At 48.5% G+C, this 26114-nt stretch overlaps 1 protein-coding gene across 1 annotated transcript in view; it reads right to left on the bottom strand.

The window, feature by feature from the left end:
* SORL1 (sortilin related receptor 1) overlaps window positions 1–23694 on the bottom strand; it is a 165501-nt gene extending 141807 nt beyond the window's left edge. Inside the window, exons 1-3 of the mRNA XM_012789890.3 lie at window positions 23255–23694; window positions 7206–7322; window positions 464–589 (exon numbers count right to left, since the gene is read on the bottom strand). Coding sequence (XP_012645344.2) covers window positions 464–589; window positions 7206–7322; window positions 23255–23539 — 528 coding nt within the window. The 5' untranslated portion in view covers window positions 23540–23694. The remainder of the gene's footprint in view (window positions 1–463; window positions 590–7205; window positions 7323–23254) is intronic.
* Window positions 23695–26114: the final 2420 nt, after the last annotated feature.

Below are 26114 nucleotides of genomic sequence, written 5' to 3'. Positions count from 1 at the left end.
TTCTTTCCTGTATAGATGTAGGTTGGGGGCTGGGGGGAGGGGGCGGGGAAGCACCAACATATGTGTGCACACACACGCCCATGCACACACACATGCACATGCACACTGATGATGTCTCAGAAGACATGGAACAGACTGTAGTGTTAATCCCAGTGTACCTGGGAAATATTTTTTCCACCTGTGAGTCAGGCGATTTATTAGTTGGCTGATTTTCTGTGGCTTAACCCGCCATTGTTTGTCTAGAAATCCTGCCTGACCAGTACTTGGCCGGCCTGATTATGCACAGACCCACCCTGCGAACATATTCCGTCACAGACTGCCAGGTAGCAGAAAAACAGTCGCTGGCCAGCTGTCCCGCTGCAAAGATCCCAAAGAGCGCCATCTCCCAGTAAGCCCTTTAGTGTAGCAATCGCCCCAGAACCCAACCCCCTGAGCTTCGCCCGGGGCCAAGCTGCCTCCTCACCCGCTTGTTGTCCGCAGGACTGTGGTAGAACTGGGCAATCACGGCTTCACTGCTGTTTCCCACGCCGAAGTTCAGTTTCTCTGAAATCTTCTTGAATGATTTTCCATAGTCATAAGACACATAGACCTGCAATGCAGAGGAGGAGGGGAAAAAGAAAAGAGCTGGTGAGAAATTAGGAAGAATGACCTCTCACCCTGCCTCTGCTTTGAAACAGCCCACCCTGGGTCCCGAACAGGGTTTCTATGAGGTCCCTGCACCATGAAATGGCAGATGTTATCAGATGACCCACAAAGGAGAAGCGGGGCACCTCTGCCTGTCCCCAGGTGTGTGGGGCAGAACGTATGTGTGTGCTGCAGTCACTGCTGCTGGCATACACTGGCCTCTTTTCCGAGGCCAAGGCAGGTCCTTGGAGCAGGAGGCGGATGACAGAAACAATAACAACCTCATCACCGTGGCTAAGTGTTTAGCAAATTACATCCAGAGACGGAGAAATTGTGGCTGTCTGAGGTTCCGGAAAGGGGTTGAGAATGTGTTTTGGCATCTGCTGAACTGTCCCCAAAATGTAATCTAATTCTTCCTCCCTCTGCTAGGAGGGTCTGTTATTACAGCATTCCATACTTGAAAAAGGAAAAACCTCATGGGTCTTCACCAAGTGGCCCAAGAGATGGAAAAGAAAGAGAGCTAAGTGACTGAGTATGCAGGGGTTAAAATACTGGTACCAGAATCCCTTCTCCAGCACTGGTGTCACACGACTCTGTAGTCATTAACAGGGGCAGGATCCAAGCATTTGCCAAGAGTACCTGCTTCTCTGCTGCATTCTGATCTCTGGTTATGCAGTGACCAGTGACAAAACGTAAGAATACCTGTCATTCGCTGAGTGCTCACTATGTGCAGAGATGGTACGATCCTCTTCAAATGGATGAGCTCAGTTAACTTTCACAACAGCCCTACGTGGCACGGGCAACTATTAAAAACGTCTTACAGACAAGACGACAGGGGGTTAGGAGATGAGTCACCTGCCTAGGTAATAAAGAAAGTAAGTGGCAGAGTGGGATTCTGACCCAGGCTGCCTGCCTCCAAAGCCAGCAGCCTCAAAGGCATTATCACAGGCAACAAATACTAGAATAAAAGTTGTCAGATATTTTGTACCTAGACTTTACTACCTGTGAGATATGAAATATAATTAATCTAATCAGTGACTTAAAAACCAGCCTAATAGATGAGCATAACAAGTTATATTTTAAGTGACTTATATGAAAGGGAATTGGGGTAAGCATTAAAGAAAACTGCAGGTAAATCTCAAGAACAGAAACTACTAGACTGACCCCAGGAAGTGTTACCATCCTTGCCCTCCTGAGTCAACAGCAAACATGCTTTGAGGATTTTACACCAGGCGGGTACCGTGCTAGGTATCAGATGTACAAAGACTAATAAAATTAAAGACATGGACTTTAGACACAATGGGCATGTGACACGTAAATGTTTGCAAACAATGCCCTATATAAACACGAGCATGTACAAAGGGAACCGAGAGCTCACACGGGTCCTTAATACTTATCAGATGTCAGGGTTAGAAGAAGGCAAAGCAGAGCCTCTCTGCCTTTATCTGGGTCACAGTGGAAGAAACTATTAGAGCACACAATATGTGTTCCTAACTACCAGACGCACAGCACGGGCTGCCACAAAAGCAGCTGCAGAATTTCTGCAGGTCGAAAGTTCGCAGATAATCTGGGTGGGCAAAAAGACGAAGCATGACCTTCTCCACTTTCCTTCTGCTGGCCAAGAATGGACATTAGCGTCCCGGTTCGGTTCAGAAGTCACAGGTAGCAAATTAATGGCTTCCCAAAAGGGGAGCTAAGGCCGCTTGCAGCTCCGGCATCCCGTAATTTGATAAGCCACGATGATTTACTTCTCCAGAGGCACAAATGTGATGGTTTACATTAGGGTCGCATTTTTCCAGTGCGTGACATTCCTCTATGTGCATCATCTCTCTTCACCTTTAAAAACCCTCTGAGTTAGTCTCACCTTTGCCTCCCTCAGGGTATCTGGAACATATGCAGGTATTCAACAAAGATTTCTGGAATGAGTATCATAATAAACCAAAGAAAAAATGGTTGTGTTTAATAAATTAATTAAAAAGAGTGAACTGAATGAATCAGCAAATGACTAAGAGAATAATTATTTCCATTTAAGAAGTAAAAAACTAAGATTTAAAGAAGTAAATGACTAGCCCCGGGTCATCCTATTAACACTAGTAAGTGACAAAACTATGACAGTTTCTTCCAATTCCAAGTCCAGTGGTCTTTCTACTCCCACAAATTACCTGCTAGGAGAATGTTCTCCATACTTAAATTTCTCTGTTAAAAAGAAAGGCCATACACCAAATCCACAGGCCAAGCACTAGAAGGGATGCCAGCTAGCACCCCAGTGAGAGAAGACTGACTTTACCAAAGTACAGGGCCTTTCCCAGATTCTCAGCCACAACTCTGACATTAGGCACTTGGAGGTTAAACCACTTTCACTACCGAAAATCTCTTCCTTAATTCTTACCTGCAAACAAAACCCATCACTCTGGGTGTTATATTTAATATTAGTAAAAAGTAATTATGCAAGGGTCCACCCTATGCCTGAAGGCCATCACAAATTGCTCATCAACCTTCCTTCCTTTCTCCAGGGTGAAACACTCCAGCACAATATTTGTACCCTATCCCCATAATTTTCGTTTCTACTTGATTAACACAGACTATAAGCTCCACAGGGCAAAGACCACACGAGGGGCTGGCGCACAGTTATCCACTTTCCTCCACACCGAACAGCCCAGAAAAGGCACGTGCTGGCATGCAGGTAACATCAAGCGGGCTGATGGCTTTGTGACCTCCACGAGGCACCCCCATTTGTGCGTTCTGGTTCAGGCTGTCTTCATGCTGCTGACATGCTGTCCACTACAATCCCAGGTGAATTGGGGAAAACACCTGGACTCACTCATCCTGTGCTTCTACAATTTCTCATCCAGACACAGCTTTCTGCACTAATTAGTCCTCTCTGACCTCAATGTGACATTATTCCCTAAAGAACAAAACACAACAGAGGAGCAGTTACCAAACTGCTCAAAGTTGCCAGTTAGATCCTTTCTTACCTATAAGATGGTCCCTCAAAGTGAATGGTTTTACATTCTCTCCGTTGTACTTCAAAACCACATAATAATAGTGAGAAGGAGAAGAAGAGGGCTGAAATATACAGAAAACATCTCCACACCTGGCACTGTCCTGAGTACAGTACAGCAGTGCTTCTCAAACTTCAATACGCGAACAGGTCCCCCAGCAAGACACTGGCCAAAGGCAGGTTCTGATTCAAGAACTCTGGGGCAGGACCTGGGAGTCTTCATTTCCAACCAGCTCCCAGAAAATATCGACGGGGGCTGATCCACAGACCAAACTTTGAGTAGCACGATTTTACAAGTACAGTCTCAAACGACAGATGAGAAGACCGAGAAAAAATAACTTGGCCCAAGGTCAGATTGCTAATGAATGAAGGGCAGGGCCAGGATTCCAACCCAGGGATTCTGATTTCAGAGCCTGTGCTCAGCCAGACATCAGCCTTCTGCTGTTAGCAAGTACTGACCCCGCTCCCTGGTCAAGCCCCAGGGGCACCAAGAACGTCACACCACTGCGGGGACAAAAGCAGTGTATTGTCCCTGGTTGCTTCCAACCCTTTGGTGGACACTACCTCTGGATAGCTCTTCAGCCAGTTCCAGTGCACCTGAGTACTTTATAAACCTGGCACTTTGTAAAATACATCATGAGAGAGCAGAAACAAAGAGTTAGGAGGAGTCAAGATAAACAACATCTATTGTTTCCTTTCACTGACTTATCATAGAAAAAGACCAGCCCTGCAGGAGCCAGTCTCTTCATGGCATCACACTGCCTACACATTCATCGGGTGATGACAATTCTTTTTCTTTTTTCCTATTTAAAACCAAACCTTTCTGGATTCCGGCTTCCAAATCCATCCCTTTTTGTACACTGAGTATGCATGACCTTGGCCATTCTCCAACACTCACAGAGCTCCTTATTTATTTAGGTTCTTTCCCTTCTGGACCGCTGGCAGGGCCTTAGCAGTCTATGCTCTCAGTCCTCTTTAAAGAAAACGTGGACTGTTATTACTCCAGCACCACCTACTCCTGCCTCTGAGTCATGATTTATTTTTGCATTAATTTTTCACGTCAGAACATCTCAGTTTCATCTGCCAATCCTTTAATGTAGTTTGTATACAGATGGAGGACATTTCTGCCATCCCAATTTATTAACTCTGGGCATTAAGTTTCCATTCCATTTAATCTTATCTACTATTTCATTCCAGAATACTTCATCACTTCAAAAGTTCAATGGGCTCTTACTAAGACACACCAAAATATGCAGACCAAGCAGAGCTGGGTGTGGATAGACTGGGAATATATAGGGTGACCAACCGTCCCGGTTTATCCAGGACTAAAGGGGAGGGTCCCAGGATTTAGAGCTTTCAGCACTAAAACCCAGACCAGCTGACCATCTGGGTAATAACACATCCTCACACATTGAGCACATGACTGGGTCTCAATTCTCATTAGCCCCAACTCTCCCAATGACATGCTCAGTGACCTCATGCAAGTCCCTTTACACTTCTAGGCTCCTGATCGTCCAGCAAAGCTATAAAACAATGGTTAAGGTCTTTTACCTGCCTCACCAAAAAATATCTGGGCCAAGAATTTTTTAAGCAGATAAAAACCCTAAGGAGGATTTTTCAACACAGTACAGCATAGAGTTGTCTCCTGTGCCCGAAAGGGACACCGATGGGCAGTGACCTGTCTGAACCCACACACAGGTGCATACAGAGTGTCTCGCAGAGCCGACAGGCATTCGTACGTGGCTGTCTGTGGCCACAACTGAAGCCTGCAAAACCTAATCGCATTTATAAACGGGCCAAAGCCATTGGCCCAAACAAGTCTAGCCCTGTTCTAGAGCTCTACACCCAGCCTGGCCGTCAGCAGAGTGGTTTCCCATAGACCCCGGCTCACAGCCACCCTGGGCAAGGCTTGTGCATCACTGCAGCCAGCCCTTCTTCTGCCCTCCCCGTCTGTGCCTGCCTCAATTCAGCTCACTGGCAAACAGCCCCCAGGGCTCCCTGCAATGACCTACCTGAGAACACACCCAACCACACAGTGGATACACAGAGAGGGACCGCAGGGAGACCAAATCTGCACTCAAGAACTACAAGTGCATCCCGAAGGCAGATGTGAAAGTGCTGGCCCATTCATCAGGAGGCGTCCTCTGGCCAGAACACGGGGTGGCCGATGCTCTAGAGCATGTTGTTCCACCCACTGCCTCACCCTGCCATGGTGTCAGGCCCCGACACAAGGCAGGGGACTGTCCCACAAGGGGGGGTCTGCAGGAGCACAGGCTGCAGACTTGGGACCCAAGGGCCAGCGCCGCCTCGCAGATGTTTTACTTGGCCCACTCGGTGTCTGTAAAAACTACACGCTGGCTGCCAACCTGTAAGACTCAGCAGTTTTCAAATAAAAATCCCGACCTCTCGGCTTCTCTTGAAAAATCAGAAGATCTGGCAGCACTGGACCCTGGATCCTGCATGGCAGCCGGAGTCTAGAACTGATTAGCAACAGCCCCTGTAGAAGTATTTCTTCTCCAATTCGCCCAACTCCCCTCCCCTTCCGTGCTCCTCTCCAACGCTGAGACCAAGTACTGGTCACCATGTTCAAATTGAGATACAGATGAATGTTTCTTGAACATGCACCTCTATCAAAGTGGGGAAATGACATATAGTCCAAGAGGGCCACAGATGTCAAGAAAAACGGGAGAAGCCGGGCGAGGTGGCTCATGCCTGTAATCCTAGCACTCTGGGAGCCTGAGGCGGGCAGATCGCTCAAGGTCAGGAGTTCGAAACCAGCCTGAGCAAGAGCGAGACCCTGTCTCTACTATAAACAGAAAGAAATTAATTGGCCAACTAATATATAAAGAAAAAATTAGCCGGGCATGGTGGTGCATGCCTGTAGTCCCAGCTACTCGGGAGGCTGAGGCAGCAGGATTGCTTGAGCCTAGGAGTTTGAGGTTGCTGTGAGCTAGGCTGACACCATGGCACTCACTCTAGCCTGGGCAACAAAGTGAGACTCTGTCTCAAAAAAAAAAAAAAAGAAAAACGGGAGAGACCATTTCTCTTTGTGGAAGTGAAAAGCATGGTAAACATGGAGGCAGCTTCACTCTTGTCCTTTACCTGCCTGGCCTTATGTACCTTTGAGTTTGTAAGGCTTGGTTGGTCTCATGTCTTCAAAGCACCTAACCTATTAAACATCGTAAACAGCCCATCAGTTTCAACAGCTCACCCAGCTGTAACAGGTGAGGGGAAATCAGCACATGGGAAAGACCAATTTGACCCCTTTTGGCTCCGCAGCAAGCAGGCAGCTCTGCCCAGGAACGCACTTCTGGCATTTTCTTGACCAGGTACAACAATCTACCCCATCACTGCACAAAGGTAATCACACATTGCCTGGACCTGCCTGCAACACGACTACACCACCCTGTGTTCAGCTAACAAGGAGTTTGTGATTTTCTAGATTCCCTTCCCTGTCTTCTAATTCATCCCATTCATTCTCCAATTACCCACTATTTTTTCTGGCACGATAATCCCAGCACATCAGGAAAGGGGCATGCTGACGGCACCAAGGCGTGCCCAGAGCCACACGAATACTTACATCACTGCTCTTGGGCCTCGCCAGCGCCAGGCTGTCTCGGGCTAAGGCCACGATCACGTTGCTTTTCTCTCCGGCCCAGTGCACCACCATCTGATTGTGGGAATCGTTCAGACTGACCTGAAAGAGATCAACACAGGAATGAGGACCCACGAGAAGGGACAGCCACAGACATTCTAAATCAAGACTCCTTCCTCCTCTGTCAGTCAGAAAGGACTCAGATTCTCACACCTAACGCTTTGGGGCCAGGGTGGCCTATACCCACATCCCCCATGCATATTCCATCAGACTCAACTTCCCCAAGAAGAAACATGGGTCCCCTACTATTTCAGATGTCACTGGATTGCAAAAAATCTTCTCGGGCTCTCACTGGCATGATATTTTTACCAATTCCTTTGCTTATTTTCATCCTTTCTGATTATCAGTCTCTGGTTACTCTGATCCCTACTCCATATGTGACATGCACAGGTAAGATTACAAACCAAAATATGGAAACTCAACCCTCATTGAAAAAAAATGAACAGGCCAGTCAAACTTCTGTTCAAACTGGCATTTTCTCTGGCCTGGAGGTACCATTATTCACTTTTAGCCTGTAATGAGATAGGAGGAAAGAAGGTATCATTATGACGTCTTTAAAAAAATTTTTGAAGCGCCCCAAGTAAGGAATTATTCTCCAGAACTCGACGGAAATGATTGGATTATTGCTAACAGTAGTTCTCAAACTTTAAGGTTTTATAGACCAGCAAAATAAAACTAAATTAGGAAGGCCAAGAAGAGGACTGGTTGGCAACTTCTATTTTGCCAGGGAAGGACGTTAAGGAAAACAGGCACTGTGTCAGAGCCTGACTAGCTTTTCTCTAAACCTGTTTCCTCTGCCTCCCAGGGAGACCACAGGCTCTCGCCCGGCTGTGAGGCAGTGGGGTGTGGCCCTGGGACTGAGTGCCAGCCAGTGCAACGTGAGAGAAGGTCGTCGAAGCCACCACCAGCCCTAGCCCCCATGCTGCCCTGTTTTCTTTCCCATATGCAGGCCGCATCCAGAGAGGACTTCTCCTCCAACGTCCCAGAGGAGGGCAGAGCTGCACGACAGAGGAGCCTGCATCCCTGAGGAAAAAGCCGTCCACCAATCAGGAACTCTCATCTAACCTTCTCGTAATCCGGTGATGCCTTTGCACCACTACGCTTTTGGGATCCATCTGTTAGTTACATGGCTGGCCCTACTAAGCGATGTGACCGACCACCACCCAGAGTCACCGTCACTTTTAAATGACATTTTAACACCTAAAACTGAGGAGGAACACGAACTCAGAATAAACGACGGTTCCTTCGCTTTACGGAAAACGACATTACTTTTTTCTTATTTCACCTTTCCCTGACGGACCCCAGTTCAAGGACTGGCAATTCAGAACATCTGAGCCACACAATTCCCCACTCTGTGTGGAAAGCAAAGTGATGACAACAGTAACAAAAACTCTGAGGGCTGGTGCAACATTCAGAAGCAGGACAGAGCCCCCCAAATCAGGAGCATGTGGCATCCCTCCCGGTGAGCAGGATCTGAGAGAAGCCCGTTCCACCAGCCTCCCGACCTCACCGTCTCAGGCTCACGCAGAAGGGAAGGGAGCGTCCGGACTCCAGCCCACGCAGTCACCCCAGCCCGCCCAACATCAACAGGGACTGATGACAAGTCAAGCCTCTGAAGACCTGCTCCCCAGCAGCAGAAAACCCGCAGCTCCCGTCTCCCCTGGCTCCCCCACCTCGCCTCAGGCACGCCCAACTCTCCCCACCCACTCCCTGAGGTGCTCTCAGATGTCACACGGGAGAAACTCCAGTGCCACACACTTGGCAGGCAGAAAGACAAAGGAACTAATCCTTAACGACTCTGCCTGGGGTTTTAAGCACCTGCACCTAGCTTGACGCAGTATCCAACTCTTTTGAAAGACATCTGAAGTGAGACCTCTTTACCTGAAAGCACCTTAGGAAGATCATGTCATTCCAAAATGTCCCTTCTCATTCTCAGATAGGTAAGTCCAGGCAGGCATCAAGAGAGAAGTGCAAATAAAAAATAGAAGTAAATAAATTATTTAACCTAAGATGCTACACAGAGAAAGCAGCTAATGGAATCTACTGGTCACTGATGCATTCCCTTTCCCTCCTCTCTCCTTCCAGCCAGAGCCTCTGGGAAGAACCTGGAAGCACTGATGGATCAGAAGCCCATCAGCACAGGTGCCCTGGGAGTTCCAGCTAACCGTGCTCTCCCCTCCCAAAACATTCTCACCCTTGGAACCAGAAGAAAATAGAGAACCATGCAAATGTTAACACAGCGAAGGATTAGAAACCTACAAAAACCACCCACTGTTCACCTGGGGTCTGGGAGGAGAAAGTTCTCCAACATTCAACTTCAGCTTCCTCAAAGATGAAATCAACATGTTCCTTCTGGCAGGTCACAATCAGATAATGCTTTGAATAGGTTACTATGCTTTCAGTGATCAGAGTGGAAAAGAGCTCTGAAAACAACTTGCTGAAGTCTATCTACTCAGAAAATGTGAGATCTACGAGACCCCCTCACCAATCCCTAGACAGGTGAGGGGTGAGAAGGACACAAAGGATAAGCCTCAAAACATCCAAGGGCTTTTTTTCCCAAAGAAAACCTCAAGAAGGCAAGCTTGGTGAAACACCTGGGATTTTGTTTGTTTTTCAAAGACTTTTTTTTTTTTTTTATTAGATGTCCCTTTTATTCCTAAGAGCGGACTGTAAAAGGGCAGCCCAGTGGAGGGGAAAAAAATCCCTGGCTAGCAACGGCTTGTACGAGGGCCACCAGGCACTCACACCAATAGTTCCAACGGTTTGGCTCCCTTGCTTGGCGAGATGTCAGGCACATCCTGGTCATGAGAATAACTCCCTGGTGAGTCATGGCTGATCCCCAAGGCAGCCCAGGTACCCATCCCCCCAAAGCACAATCAGAATCAGTCACAGAAACGATGTACCCAGAAGAAGGAGAGCCAGCAGGCAGGCTAGCAGGACACAAGCTTTATTAACAGCAGGACAGGCAGGCATCCTGCTTCTCTGGCCTTACCTTCCCCCTCCCCAACTCCACTCTGCCTCCATCCCCAACCCCAAGGGAAAGAGGGGAAGGAGTCAGAGCAGGCTTCTGCTAGCTCTCCATGGAATTTGGCCAAGACACCAGCAGCCCAGGGCAGCCCCCAGCAATCAGGAACCTGCAGGTCTTTGCCGCTAGATCCCCTAGTTAATCAGTGGCTTCCGGTTTGTTTGGTTCCTTTTCCATCCCCAGGGATTCCCCCAGCCTCCTCCTCCCCAAGCCTTCCCCATCCCCAGCAGCCCGCTGGGCAGCTGCAGGCTTCCACATCACTCTTATCAGCTTTGCCTACACACCCCACAAACAGACCCAGAAGTCGCTGGCCTGGGAGGGGACGGGAGGGCAGCTTTCCCAGGAACATAACCTTGGCCTGCAGTCATTTATAACCACAACCCCAGGGCGTGAACAACCTTCCCTCTCCCATCTCTAGCTCATGGGGCATAGCTGGAGCTTGATAAATGAGACACAATTATTGGCACTGTTAAGACAGCAAGGAGAGGGTGAGTGCCTCCCCCCCCCCCCAAAGGCAATCAGAAAAATCCCACGCCACAGAACCCTGGAACACAGAAACTGCATCATAAACAGCACACAGCTTTTTGCTGCTAGGCTCACAGGCAGATCGTTAAGAGTCAAGATAACCCCCAGACGCACCCTGGTCCTGGGGGTCCCCAGGCCTGGCTGATGGACTCTCCTGAGAGGCCCTGCTCTACACCTGCTAGTTCAGAGCCCTCTGCCTGGAGCCCAGGAATCAGTATTTTTAAGACGCATCCCAGGTGTTTCTAATGCAGCTTATTTGGGAAGCAATGAATCTAGTCAATTCACCTGCCTCTTGACAGGAAGCCTCAATTTTTTTCAGGGGGCGTTCCTCTTTGGGATGACTGTAAAGACCAGAGGACATACTGGTATTTGCTACAATGTGGATGAACCTCGAAAACAATATGCTAAGTGAAAGACGCCAAACACAAAAGGTCATGCATGATTCTATTCATATGAAATGTCCAGAAAAGGTAAATCCATAGAGACAGAAAGCAGATTAATGGTTGCCAGGGACGGGGGGGGGGGGGGGGGGGGGGGGGGGGGGAAGAGGAGGGAATGACTGCTTCATGGGCAGGGGGCTTTATCTTGGAGTGATGGCAATGTTTTGGAACTAGACGCAGCTAGTGGTCACATAACATTGTGAATGTACTAAATCCCACTGAACTGCTCACTTTAAAATGGCTAATTTTATGTTATGTGAATTACACCTCAATTTTTTTTTAAATAAAAGGCCTCTATGACCTGTAAAGAACACTGTATCTCTCAAGTACCAATCTGGAACCTAGGAGCTCCCACTTTTAAGAAGTACTTCTTTCATCTCACATATCGAGCCCTCATGCTACCAAAATATGCAGCTAGAATGAGTCACAGAGGAGGCAGGCTGGGGACTGGGTCTCTGGCCAAGCCAATCCTTCAAAGCACTGTCAGCAGCATCTGCAGAGCCAGGGCACCCTCACAGGCCTGTGTGTCCCCGGCTGCAGCAACGGCTGCGGGCACGAGGCTAGCGTGCCCTGCCAGCTCACCACAGCCCCCGCCACCCACACCTTGACACGCCTCGCCGGCTCTCCCAAACAGGTCCACATCACCCACACGTGTTGTCTCTCAGTCCCCCTGCATGCCCCGGCAACCCACAGAGGTGGAATGATTTGCCACGTATGATTCAGAGTGAGGGGAAGAGCCTGCTGCCACCCAATTCTCCAGCTCTGGGTTGTCAGAAAGGAGGAACTAGATTGCTTGGATGAAGATACTGATTACTCAGGCATCCAACTTACCAATGAAAGCACTGAGGCCTACTGGATGCCTAGCACCCTGTAGGCTCTTTAACCATCTCTTACCTGTTCCAGTGCACAGAGAGAGCACTTCTGGGGAAAATGAAGGTTGTAAGTCTAAACCAACAATGAGAAGTTTCCAATAAAACCACCACCAAAATCTGTACAGTTGCTGAGGCCTATTCAGGAGGATGGGGGTCCTTCGTGAAATGGGTCATACATAACCCTCTCCATTCATTCCTTCTGCCATCACCTCTTTCAGAATGGTCAAACCCAAAGATCAGGATGTCCTACACGCCCACAGCTTGCAGTCCTCGCCACGCCTACGCAGCTTCCTCCCAGAACACAGCACGAGGAGAACAAATGAGGCAGTCTGATTCATTTCTCTGCTTCACTAGCGGCGAAATACAAAGAAGCATTTTTAAAATTCTACAATGAGGTATAAAACAAATATCCCTGTCCTTCAACTGTGAGCACAGAGACAGCCGCTCAATCCCCTGAACTATATATGACGGGCCTGAGGAAACCAAAGACAGATTCCCGAGGTCCAAGAATAACAAGGTTTTCCCAAACCATCCCTTTGCATGGCCTAAATGCTAGGTATGCAAATCGCCTCTCAGTGTCCCCTTTCAAGACTCTGTTCTCACTATATTTAGTAAGCTTATTATCCTCCTTGGACTCTCCCCCTCAGAAAGAGAACTGAAATCTAGTTTATGAGTGCTCCCTGAGGACAGTCCCTGCTCACAGAATCTCAGCTCACTCCCTTTTCTGTGTTTGCTCAAGATGCTTTCCCCACAAAACTCATTAACTACTTTGCTGATAAAGTCAGGCTGCCCATTTTACAGAAGAGGAAACAAAGAGAGAATGACCTTGGACTAGAACTTAGCATTCACTACAATCTCAGTCACTGGAGCCATGAGCTCTCCCTAGATAAAAAACATGAGAGAGAGAGAGAAAGAGAGAGAGAGGGAAGGACCTTCTCTTTCTCTTTGCCAAAAGGATGGTAACCATATACTTGCTGACTTACAGTATCAGTTCAGACTTATTTTCATTTCAGAATTTCCGATTGATTCTTGGCAGGTAGAACCTCTCTGCTGTCTACCTCCACGTGCCACTTTGCTATTTAGCAAACATGCTTTGCTATTCCATGTGGGGCTTCCTATTAAAAGTAACCTGTGAAAAATCTCCTTGTCATGAGCATTAATATCATCCTTTAATTTATCAGTTGGTAAGTAAGAAAAAGACAAAAATATCGAAGCCAGAAGGAATCTCAGAAAACATCTGAACCAACTGCTACATTTTGCCAACGAGGTTAAGCTCAGAGAAAGATTCAGAGGCGGGGTCCCACCTCCGGCCCCTGCCTGGGGTCCCAGCACAATGCACACGGTCAGGGCAAGCGCAGCAAGCACCCCTCAACAGGGCTCACGGTTGCCAGGCACCCGGGGCCAGGACTCGTACTGACTACATCCCATGCTAGGTGTTAGAAAAACAGCAGACTTTCAGGCCCTGCCTCATGACTCTTAATATAGCAGGGGAAACAAGCACTAAACAACTAATTCCAGGAATGACGATTGGATGACTGTAGTTAAACAGAGGGTCTAACCTCAGGTGGGGGAGTGAGGCTTCACCTGTTTGCTGATACCATAAAGGTGAAGAGGGCGGAGTTAGGGAAAAAAGTTGGAGCCCTGAGGCAGAGAAGAGAGATCCAGACCTCAGGGAGAGCAGAGCAAACCAGGCCCACTGAGGACTTGCTGCATTGGAAAAGTTGAAAGATCAGTGTGGCCGGGACAGCCCAGGACAGGGTAGAACTACATGAGATCTCTAGGATTCAAAGGCGAGCAAAAATAAAAAAGAGTTCACACAGCACAAAAGCTGTGGATCCCTGCCTGACAGCAAAGATCTCACTAGATTTCTTACGAAAGGCAAATGCGCCTCAGTAAATGTGACACAAGTCAGAGGCTTGGTTTGAGCCCTGGTCTCTCTGATTTACTGGCTGTCTAGCTATGGGTAAGTCACGTCACCTTTCTGAGCCTCGCGATACTCATCTGTGGACTGACATTAATAATAATTCTTATCTTCCCGGTTTTTCAAGACTGTTGTAAGAATCAGATGAGACGTAACCCGTGAATATCGTTTCATAAACTCCAAAGTGCTCAAACATCATTTCTTTTCATTACCAAATGGCTCTCTACCAAAATAAGCCATTCTTCACAAAATGGCTCCACATAAAGCATTAGCATGAGCAGGAGGCCTAAGAGCAAGCGGTGACATATATAAAATGACAGGACCCTGCACACGTGGGTCCAGCTGGGAGCTCGTGGCCAAGTGACGCTCGCAGGCAGCTCTCCCCTGGCTCCGCAGCCCAACGCAGAACCCTGGAGAAACCCAACCTCCAAAGCCCAAAGCTTCAGCCCTGATTTCTAGCACTTCCCTAACCCCGAAGGGGAAGCATTTGAATATTACACCCCAGAGCACAGGGCCACAAGACCATACCTGGGGCTTCCTTACTAACGGAGAGGGACAGCACGTCACGCCCGGCAGCGAGGCCAATTTCCCAGTAACAGGAGATGCCCTCTGAGCTGCCAGGAAGCCGGGGGACAGTGGGGCACCCTGTGGGCACTGCTCTGCTAGCTGAACTCCCCTACCTTTGTTTTGATGGCTCTTTCACCTCCATCCAACTGTCCCCATCCACTCTTCCTTCTCCTCCGGGGACTGAAGGCCGTGTTTCTGCGGTAACCTTCCCATCACCGCCATCTGCGGCTCACCTCGCCAAACCCAGCAACCCACGTGCACAGTGAACTGCAAGATTTTTTTTTTTTGTAACTATTCAGTGAGAGAATTTCAGGCAACTAAATATACACAAATGATGTAAGTCATAGGTACCGAGTCTCAGGTTACTCAATTAATTGAGCACAGGCTTAAAACATTCAAGTCCTTCCAAACGCTCCCAGTTCCACAGGCCACGCGCCCAGCTCTGTTCTGACCCCCTGCCATCTCTCAGGCTGTCTGCGGACACCCTTGGGCTGACCAGCACTGCCTTTTCTTCCCAGGTCCCTGGGCGGCAGACCCACTTGAAACTGCTTTGCATGTACCTCCTGGGCTAACAGAAATGGGGTCCTTTCCTATCTGGGCCCCTAACCCCAGAGCTGGACATCGCACAGACACCGAGGGGTGTCTTGCAGCCATAGTCCCAAACCAGCCTTTCTCCCCTTTCCTAACCCAGGCCCTCCAGGCTCAATCAGATCCTCCCTGCTTTTCCCAGTTCCTCTGGGCGCAGAGGTTTCCTAAGAGTTAAAAATTTCATCATGATACCATCCCTCAGCTTGCCGGCACACCAAAGGAAAATGGAACTCACTTCAGTAACACCCAATACCACTCAGTACCCCAACTAAGGGCCCACTCATTGGTTCATACTCAATTCATTTCACAGAAGAGTCACCCTAGCCATCTCCCCCAAGCTCCCATTCAATCCACAGTTAACGGGGAAGAGGGTTCCATGCAATAGGCTAGTCTCTTTTCTAAATAATAGAAGCCATATCAGTTACCTTCTTCACTTAAAAAACCTGCAAAAGGGGGGAGGATAATAAACAGCATATTGGCCCCTACATGGCACAAAATGCATTTGATATACGTACATCTTTTTATTGCCCTTGTCTGCCACTCAGATTTGGGATATAATCACATCAGCCTGCCTTTCTGAGAATTCGTAGCTGTGTTTTTAATCTAATTCAGGGGACTGGAGATAAATCATCGTGAAGGGTCCTGATTTTTCCAAGCCAAGAGCCTGCAGCAGCAGCAACAGCAATGGCATGCTAAGTTAAAAGGTCAGCCAGGAAGGGAGGGGGAGGTTTATATGCCATGATGAAGACCACACGCCTGTACTGTTTGTCTTCATGCCAGCCTGCAGGGTTGAAGGGATGAAAGACAGACCCAGCTACATCGAGGTAAGTTAACAAGAGCACAGGAAGCGAAGGGCAGGGCAGGGAGATGGCCCCACTGTTAAGGCACTGTTTACATCTTTCATGGCTAAACAGAATGCACACACCACCTCAGCAAAGCCCAGATACAAGCGCACTGTTTGTGCAAGGCCAGACGGGAAGTGCAAGCACAGAGGTTCGGTGAGCCCTGTGAATGCCAGCCTTCATCCCCTGAGCGACTGATGGAGGCAGGCCGCCGTGCAGAGGCCTCCCTTAGAGATGACCCCTGGACCTGCTCCACCCTCCATGGTCCCCCGGGGCGTTCCTAGCCAGGAAAGAAGGGCCACCACCTCCCGACACTCAGCTTGGCAGTCAGCAGCCTCCAACACCTAGAGCCCTCTCCACTCCTGCTTTCGCTCCCTCTGCGACAGGAACAAATGCAGGTCTTTGCTGTAACTTCTCTCTTGGGTGAAGCAGAGGCTGCCTACCGCTGGGAAAAGGAGGTCTCCTACGTCCCACCAAAGCTGTGCTGTCTATACAATAGCCAAGAGCCACATTTGGCTGTTTAAACTTTAAATTCATTAAAATAAATGAAAGAAGATTTGATTCTTCACTCATATTTGCTCACATTTCATGTGCTCAGTGTCTACATCTGGCCAATGGGCATGCTGGACAGCACAGAGAGAACATCCTTGCTGCGGAAAGATCTATCACACAGGGCCATGTTGGAGAACCCATCGGGAGGCCAGGAAGAGAGGCTCTTCCAGTCCTGGCTAGTAGCAGTGATAGGGGCATGGATGATACCATTATACTCAACAATTACCCAGTGGATAACAGAACTTTGTCATTATTTTTTAATGCAGCATTGTGCTTTAGCTGTTATGAAGTCCTATTTTTCAGGAGCCCACCCCAAAATGCACAAAGCACTCCTTGTGTTACAATTTAAAAACTGAGCATCTCACAATAATACAGGATGAAACCCAAATCTTGATCCTGATCAGCAACCCACCCTGCCTTTTCTGGTTTTTAGCATCATCAGCCACTTCAGTGCTAGAAGGCTGCCATGCCACTTCTTCGAAGGCCCAAGGTTCACAGGTCGATAAACCAATAAATTAGGTCGAAATTAACTGTGGCTCGTTTTAAATTGAGGAAAATTGATTTTTGCATGTACGTGGCTGGACTGAATATGCCATCTGCCAATGGATTCTGGCATACCTAGAGAAGGCACAGGAAGGTCTATGACCATCAGCAAAGAGAATGCCTCATCCCAGACCACTTCTGGAGAAATTCTAATCCCACTACATTTTGGATCAGACCAAAATGTAGTGAGCTCTCCTTTACTTTCCATCCCATTTATTTAAATCCAAATAAATGGAGGAAAAGTCAATGTGATACCCCAAGGCTTAATACATTTCCATGCAGTTCAACTCTCAATTATCTGTATCTGAATTATTATCAAAAACCCTAAACCCCAAACTGGCTTTTCCTAAACACATTCATGCCACCCATTTCCCATATCAGCAGATCTGAGAATGCAAACTCATTTTAATATTCACCTAAGCAAAATTTAATTAGGAAGGTAAATGAATGCTTTAAAAAAAAAAAAGACTAAATAAATACATAGCAAAAGCAAATCGATTTTTTTTTTTTTTTTTTTTGTAGACAGAGTCTCACTTTATTGCCCAGGCTAGACTGAGTGCTGTGGCATCAGCCTAGCTCACAGCAACCTCAAACTCCTGGGCTCAAGCAATCCTGCTGCCTCAGCCTCCTGAGTAGCTGGGACTACAGGCATGTGCCACCATGCCCGGCTAATTTTTTCTATATGTATTAGCTGGCCAATTAATTTCTTTTTATTTATAGTAGAGACAGGGTCTCCCTCTTGCTCAGGCTGGTTTCGAACTCCTGACCTTGAACAATCCGCCCACCTCGGCCTCCCAGAGTGCTAGGATTACAGGTGTGAGCCACTGCGCCGGCCAGATTATTTTTTTGGCTTGCCTGCTCTCCGGATTATTAGAATGCCCCCGTGTCCCTCCACTACAGTGAACAGGACAAGGCTGGCTTCATCCATCTCTGCCCTGGGATTAAACAATGACACTACAAAAATGGCTGTCATCTATAAGGTTAGGACAGACCAAAATCTGACGATGAAATGTTCCTACAACATCCACCTTTTGCTTTGGGAAATTCCTTGCTGTTAGGATCTGCCTTGTAGATCCCAAGTCTCAAAGCAATTTATTAAGCACACCGTTAACATCACTTTACGGAACATAAAGAAAACATTCTAGAAAAGAACGCAAGTTAAAATCAAGATCCACGATCTCTGTATTCTGCTGCTGTCACGCACCTGGGCTGCATCTCTAGGGATGCTCTCCCGCATCTCTCCAAGTTTCGAGAGCCACATAACGCTGCTCTCCTGGTGTGCAGAAACCCTCCGAGTGAAATGAGAATTGAGGTGTTGTTTTTTTTTTCTCCCAGCCTGGAGAAAAAGTCTCTATTTTATACTATGACACTTCAGGTAACTCCCTGACAATTCACCATCATAATGCTACAAATATATTTTAGAGCTAAAGTTAATCTCATTATTCATGACACCAGGGGCTGCAGAGAACAAAAAGCCACTTATAATTCAAGTTTCAAATTTTATGTACATACATGTTGTACATGCATAGAATATTTCTGGAAGGATTTTAAAAAAACTGATGACAGTGGATGCCAATTGGGAAGGGGCTCTGGGTGAATGGGGGGCGCAAGAGGGAGGGAAATCTACTTGTCACTACGTACTCTTTTGTACAGATTTAGTATTGCAAACACACATTACCTACTGAAGGCTAAGTAAACAAACTGGATGGCTTTCCATTGCACCCCACCTCCTCTTCTCACCATGCCCTTTCCTCCAATCCTTCCAACTCTGAAAGCCTCCAGCTCTGTGGCTTAAGACATGCAAGCTATTAATGAACTAATAGTGGCCAGAGGCTGAACACAGAACTCAGTAAGGAGAGATGCCAAGTAGAACCAGGAACCGTTTTTCAAGGTCACATCCCTCAACGAGCCAACCAAGACACCACGTAACTCTTCACCTACGTACAAGCCAACGTGAAGCGGCAAATGCTTTGCCTTCTCTTCTTCTTTTGGAAAAGCATACAGGTCAAACACCCTAACTTCAGAATGAACCAGCCAATTCTTTCCTAAGCAAGTGTCTCATGCAAGAATTTACTCAACAGAAATCTAAAGCTAAACAGTATTCCAGCCCCGAAGGAGTAAGTCCCTCTGCTCCAGGGCCTTGTGCTGTAACAGACACTTTATTTTCAGTCTCAAATCAGGACACTGAATACTCCCTGGCCTCTAAAATGTAGGAATTATGAAGAGAGAGCTTGTTGAAAGCAAAATAAACCTGTAAATCCTGTTAGGCTTTGTGCTTCATTCCAAAGGATTTCTCCCCAAAACAATACCATTAGCGCAAACCAGTAGGAAAGCCCTAAAAGGGAGGATTCTGTAAAATAGAACCCAAGCTCTTGACTCAAAATAACTCCCAGACAGCACGGGAAAATCAGGGCCCTTGGAGGGCATGCCATTTGCATTGTCACCACACCACCGAGTGAGCCGACTCATTTTCACTACCCATTTGTGGGTTCACCACAGTCCTCCCTATAAATACCTTTAATATAATTTGAGTGCCGCTTCCTAGCCCCCAGGCCTTTCTTCTTCCAAATGTGCAGTTGGTCCACAAATCATTAAGGGCCTCCCAAGTGCCAGGGAAACACAGAGGAGAAAGATTCGATCCATACCCTCAAGGAGCAAATTAGGGAGACGAGACAGCTAAGCGATTCTAGCACAAGGCAGAAAGCGCTACACCCAAGCTCAAAAGAACTCTTCCCACAGGGGCCTGGGAATACCACGAGGTACTCCTTGGATGTTGAAGAATGGAACAGGGGTTTTCCAGGCAAGGAGAAGAGTAGAGGAAGACCATTTCAGGCAGGAAAAAAAGCAAGCATGACAGCACAGAGGTATGAAGCCGACATGAAATTAGAAAGAAATTCAGGGTGGCCATGAATTAGAGAATCCCCCTTCTTCGGTTTAATCTTTTCTAGAAGGGACACAACTTCTAAACTTCGAACTTGGCAGAAAAGTCCTAATAGCTGATAGCAAATTGTTTTCACCACTATCGCCATAGTTTATTATTATTAATACAAACATGCCTCTAAGTAACCATGGCAGAAACCAGTCTCCCCCCGTTAGAGAAAGAGGAATATAGTCAAAAATAACTAAGCCTAGTTTACGCTCCAGGTTAGCAAAGCAGGGAAAAAAGAACTGACATTGACCCCAACATGGGGCTCTTTCTCAGACACAAGTATTCCCCGGCAAGCCGTCCTGTCTCTTCTCCCTGGGGCTGGTGGCCTTAGCACCACCTCTGGGGCTTCTACTTCCAGCCCTGCTCTGTGCTGCCAGGTGTCCCCTTAACCTCACCCAAAGGTCAAAGGGCACGAAGCTGCGGAGTATCTGAGCCCACCACCCCTTATCACTCTGTCTGCCATGCGCTCTGTGTCACACAGCCCACCAACATGCCATCGTAAAGCGGTGGCTGGGTTACTGTGTCCATGTTCACTGTTCTCGTCCAGGTACATTTATACCTATATCAGCATCTGCTTTATCTCTTCCTTCAATCTTAAGTGTTCTGAAAGCAGAAACAAAATCATATTCCCCACCCCATCTGCACCCCCTCAGAACCACACTCAGTTCAAGCAGTCGTGTCAGAAAACACCGCAATTCCTTAGGTTTAAAAGTTGAAGGGGGGGGGGTCGGAGAGTACAAAGTAGAACTTGGCTTAAGGCTAGAAGTAGAATGACCATATAGTTTACAGTTGCATCCTGGCACTTTTGAGAGTGAAGGGGTGCTACTCATAACGGGCAGAGACAACTTATAAAACAGCCTGCAGGGAAAAATAGAGGCAAACAGTCACCTTAGTGAGAAAGGTCATTGCGAATAGGTGTTAGGGACTCCAGAGCTCCAACAGGGGCACCCCAATCCCCTTCAGTCACTGGCTCCTGCGCTTGTAGTCTGAAGGGTCTGCACCAGAGAGAACTTGTGGTGGAAAGCCCAGTATCAGGAAATTCTTCCTTTTACCTGACCCAAATCCTTAAAGATTCGAGTTAATACCACTTCTTACTAACCTCAGGGCAACCGAGAACAATGGCAGAGGAACGCAGTCACAGAGGAAAAAAAAAAAACTCAGCCTTGCATCCTCACCCTTTGGTAGGAATTCCTCATTGTGAGTTCAACTGCTAGCTCTCCATCCTTCAACTGAGCCATACTCAGTCTGGCTGGCCCAGAAACATAAAAGCCGAGGGCTCTGAAGTCAGTCCCATTGAGAACAGAGTTCATCTCTGACTTAACTCACATCCCCTGGAGCTTTTCACAAACCAAACCCAAGGAAGAAATGGCCCTTGAGTGCCTATTTTTGAGGCCAGAAAGCTCTTCCCTCAAGCAAAACTATAGCTTCGGGAGACCTGAGCTCTGGGAGGGATTTTCTCCCACCACCACCCCCCTGCCAGCCCCCAGAGCACAGCAGAGCTGGCCTGACTGGGGAGACCAGTGAACAAGGGAGCCCCTCCTCCTCCCCCACCCTCAATCAGCCTAATGTGGGCATCCCTGTAGAGAGCAAGGACCTAGCTGACTTCTTTTCAGCAATACAGAGAAGAAGTTTCAGGTGGGGGTGGGAAGGGGACAAGGATCTGGGCCCAAGAGGAGACAAGTATGCATGTCCGCTGGCAGCCAGTGCCTACAAGCAGTTGCATGCCCTCAGGCGCACACTCTTGCCCAGGGACACAGTGGACAGTGAATGTAAGTCCAATGTTCCCACCCACTCACCACCACCCTTCCCCCCTTTATAGCCACTATACAATATATTTTATTTTTTTTAAAGAGATACATAAGAAGCATTGTATAAAGATAGGGTGATTATAACCAACCAAAGATCACTGAGACAATGCAGACAAAAACTAAGGAGCAGGTGATCCTTCCCGGTATGACCTTGGACTAGTCACTTCACCTTTCCCAGCATTGGTTTCTTCACCAACAAAATGACACAAGAGGGTCACAAGGTTTATAATGTTCTTCCTGGCTCCAAGGGTTGAACATTTAACTCTGTATATTTCCTGAAGACATGACTAAAGCAAAATCAGTGAAGAAAGGCAGAACTCAAGAGATTAATCTTCTATTTCTTCTACATTAAGAGGGAACAAATTGACTCTAAGAAACATGTATAACACCACCTCTACTGGTCCCACCTTTTCTCCCCTACACTGACCTCCCAGTTTTGCTGCTGTCGTTCTTAACTGCGGGACTAGGAGTCTCATGAGACAATAACATGGTCAAATTAATCTTGCCAGTGCTGATACCAACCTACAAACTCAGTTTGCAATTCCTAGCAGTAAGTCTGGCCATAAAAGTGAAATTCATATTACTTATGATCTAATAAACCCATTGCCTGGACAGAAATAAATCACTTACAGAATAATAATGCCCACCCCGATTTCTTGCAGTCTTTTCAAATCCCCAAGTGCCATGAGGGACATCCCTGTCCATGATAAAGTCAATATCTTGCAGAGAGGGTGGGTGAGTCAATATCTTGAAGGGTGGTGGGAGAGGAGGAATGGATAGATTCTCACACCTTCACACACAAAAATATTTTTTTAATTCAGCCCTTGCAAACACACACATACACACACGCACGCACGCACAACCCCTCTTGTTTTGATTATACAGAGATAGTCGCGACAAGCTTCAGGTTTGCCCACCTTTATTGTGGTTAATAATGGTAAGTGTGGAAACCCCTCCTTTTGCCGTTCTGTGTGAGTGTACTGCAACTGCAGGGTGCTCGCCTCCTCTGCCAACTGATGATACACTAAAGAAAGCCCGTTTTTTATCCCGATGAAAAATGAAGCTGCACCCCTCCTCTACCTGCCGGAAACTACATCGGTCTGCACACACCCTGGGGAAACACGCACTGCACCCCGCGAGTTACCTGGAATACGTTTGCTAAAATAGACAGAAACAAGGAAAGATCAATGCGATTCAAGCGCTGACGGTTGTACTCATGTTGGGGGGAAAAAAAACAAATGCAAGCCGGGAAGTCCCCAGTGGTGCCTGCACCTGGGAGGCGACTGCAACGGATGGATGCGGGGGTGAGGAAGTGCAGGGAGAGGGGAAAACTGGAGGAGGGCGGGTTGCAAAACTGCTCACCTGTCCGTACACCTTGATGGGCTCGGGCTGCAGGGCAGCGCTCCGTCTCCTCCGGAGCGGCTTCTCGTCGGCGCGGCTCGCCCCCCTGGCATCCCCGCGCGCCCACAGCCGCAGCTCGCGCGGGTCGCCCTGCACCACGAGGAAGCCCCGGTCCTGGGGCAAGGGCGCGCGGCCGCCGTGCAGCCTCTGCGTCCAGACCTCGCAGACAGCCCACGGCGGCAGCAGCGCGACCAGGGTGAATAGGAAGGGGAGTCGCGACTCCCTCCTGCTGCTCCGTGTCGCCATGTTCCGGCAGACGCTACTGCAGGTGGCGCCGCCGCCAGGAGAGAATGTGCAGCGCGAGGCCGGGAGAGCGGCCGGGCCGGGGCCGCGCGCGCCGCTCCCGGGGCTCCAGGCCGCCCGCGCCGCCTCGGGCCGCCCCGCTGCGCCCGCCGCCGCCGGGTCCCGCTCGGCTCGGCGCGGCGCCGTCACGTGTGCTGCTCGCGGCGCGCCTCCTTCGCGCACTTTCAGCGCTCGGCGGCGACTCCCGCCCTCCCCGGCCGGGGATGGGGAAGTCAAGGCAGCGAGCGCCCGCCCGCCGGCCCGCGAGGGCGCGTGCCCCTCCCCGGCGGGCACACCGCCCCGTCCTCCCCGCAGGAATCGGGAGTTGTGCGGGGCGCGCTCGTTTTCTCTCGGGAGTTAGCTGCTTCCTCTACTGGGCCGTGTGGAGGTCGCCCCAAGCCGCGGCCGGTCTCCCCTCCCGACTGCGCAGCCCCCTGTCCCGCCACGCGACCACCCCCGGGCCCTGGCCTCATCCCCACCTCCAGGGCAGACCCCAGAGCCAGAGAATTAGCGCCGGTAGCACAACCGACAAATACGAGTCCGCCCCATTGTCAAACTCACATAGTTTCAACTACTCTGGGCACCAAAACGTATGTCGAGTGGCCACAGCCAAAAACTACCCTTGATCTAGCGAAAGTGTTCCCCGCCTCAAACACTGTAAATACACTCCCTGCTGAGAGGCAGGGGGAAAAACGCAGGTACACCTGACAAGCAACGCGCCACACCTGGACGATTACGCAGTTATACAATGTGTCCTTGCACGCATGAATACCTGTACGTGACACAGAGCCCCAGCACCGTGGCTCTCTTATCGTCCCTCCAAGGTGACCAAGCACTGAGACACCCTGTCTCCCTGACTCAGGCACATTTACCAGTCCGTTCAGCTCACAGCCAGGAGGGGCAAACACCAGAGGAGGAGGGTGGACAAACTTTAACCCTAAATTCAGCTTGAAGAGCCAGAGCCTCTCTGAATGAACCACAAGGAGATAAAACTGCTGCCATGGGAACACCCAAGGAAATATTTTTTGCAGGTTTGTGAGAGCAGCCAAAGTCTACGGACTGCAACTTCCCCTATTTCAGTTTATATTTCATTGTCCGCTGGACTCAGATCCTGGTTTTTGGTAAAAATAAAGACGGAGCAGGGCTGAAGAAGAGGCTATCTCTATAGTTGCATACAAGCCGCTGGTTTGGAGGAAGGAGAGGACCGACAGTTCAATTTCCCAAAAATGCTCCTCTTTGTCCTCAACGAGCCACAGTAGCTTGATGCCTACCCTTGCCCACTCTAGTACTTTCCAGTTAGCTTAGCAGAATCCCCTTCCCCTACCTAGGACCACCAATGACAACCAGCCAAATGCTTCCTAAATCCAGCATTCTATCACCCTACCTCACCCCATGCCCGACTTGCTGAGGACCTGGGCCTCAGGTTCTGCAGTTCTCCCACCTCTTCCAACCCCAATCTTCTCCCCTAGTCAGATGACATCTTTCTGTCCTCTCAACATAATTACAAAACCACCTAGTTCTCCCCACCAAGCAAATCATGCATCCTCCATGCTAATTATCCTGATTTGATCATTGCACATTGTATACAGGTATCAAAATATCACACTATACCCCATAAATATGTACGATTGTATGCCAATTGAAAATAATTTTAAAAATCATGCCTCCTCTGAAAAAGCCACTGAACCACTGCCACCTCCCACTCCCTGTCTGTTTAAGCCAGCCCTGTATGTTCAAATTCACCTTACTAGGAATGGACCACTCTTTGGTCTACCAAGACCAGCAGCAAAGATATCTCTACCCCCAATGGGCCCCCAAGGGGAAAATGAAGGGAACATGGCTAGTGTTCTCACCCGTAGATCAGGCGTCCTCAAACTACGGCCCTTGGGCCACATGCAGGTGTTTTTGCCCATTTGGTTTTTTACTTCAAAATAAGACATGTGCAGTGTGCATAGGAATTTGTTCATAGTTTTTTTTAAACTATAGTCTGGCCCTCCAATGGTCTGAGGGACAGCAAACTGGCCCCAGGTTTAAAAAGTTTGAGGACCCCTGCCTCAATCATTTTTCCCAACTTATTTTTAATGAGAAACTTCTCTACAAGAGTAAGTGTCAGAGTCCCAGCAGAAGACAGAGACAGGAGTCTCCTAAGTATAGATTTGAAGATAGGAAACTGTTTTGCCCACACAAACTGCTGGCTTGAGGTTCAGATGGCAATTTGCACAGAAGGATTAGTAGGGTAGGGCCAGCTACTTGCTCATTTTGATTGTGATTTGCAACTTGGATGCTGGAAAACTGGCAGGAACATTCCAACATGGTTAATTTACCCCTTGCAAGCCCTCCTGCCTAATCATTATCTACATTCCAAGCCATTCTCAGGTGGATAATCAGCAACTCCTGAGACCATGTGTGCTGCACAACCACAGGACACAGTAAAAAGCACTCTGAATCTTGAGTCAGAAAGTCCACTTTCCAGTTACGGGAACTTGGCCAAACCTCCCCTGAGCTTCAGCTTTCACGTCTGTAAAATAAGGATCTTAAT

This window comes from Microcebus murinus, chromosome 4 (assembly GCF_040939455.1).
Source record: "Microcebus murinus isolate Inina chromosome 4, M.murinus_Inina_mat1.0, whole genome shotgun sequence".
Taxonomy (NCBI): domain Eukaryota; kingdom Metazoa; phylum Chordata; class Mammalia; order Primates; family Cheirogaleidae; genus Microcebus; species Microcebus murinus.
Note: the sequence above shows the minus strand (reverse complement) of the source record. Positions and strands in the feature narration are given on the sequence as shown.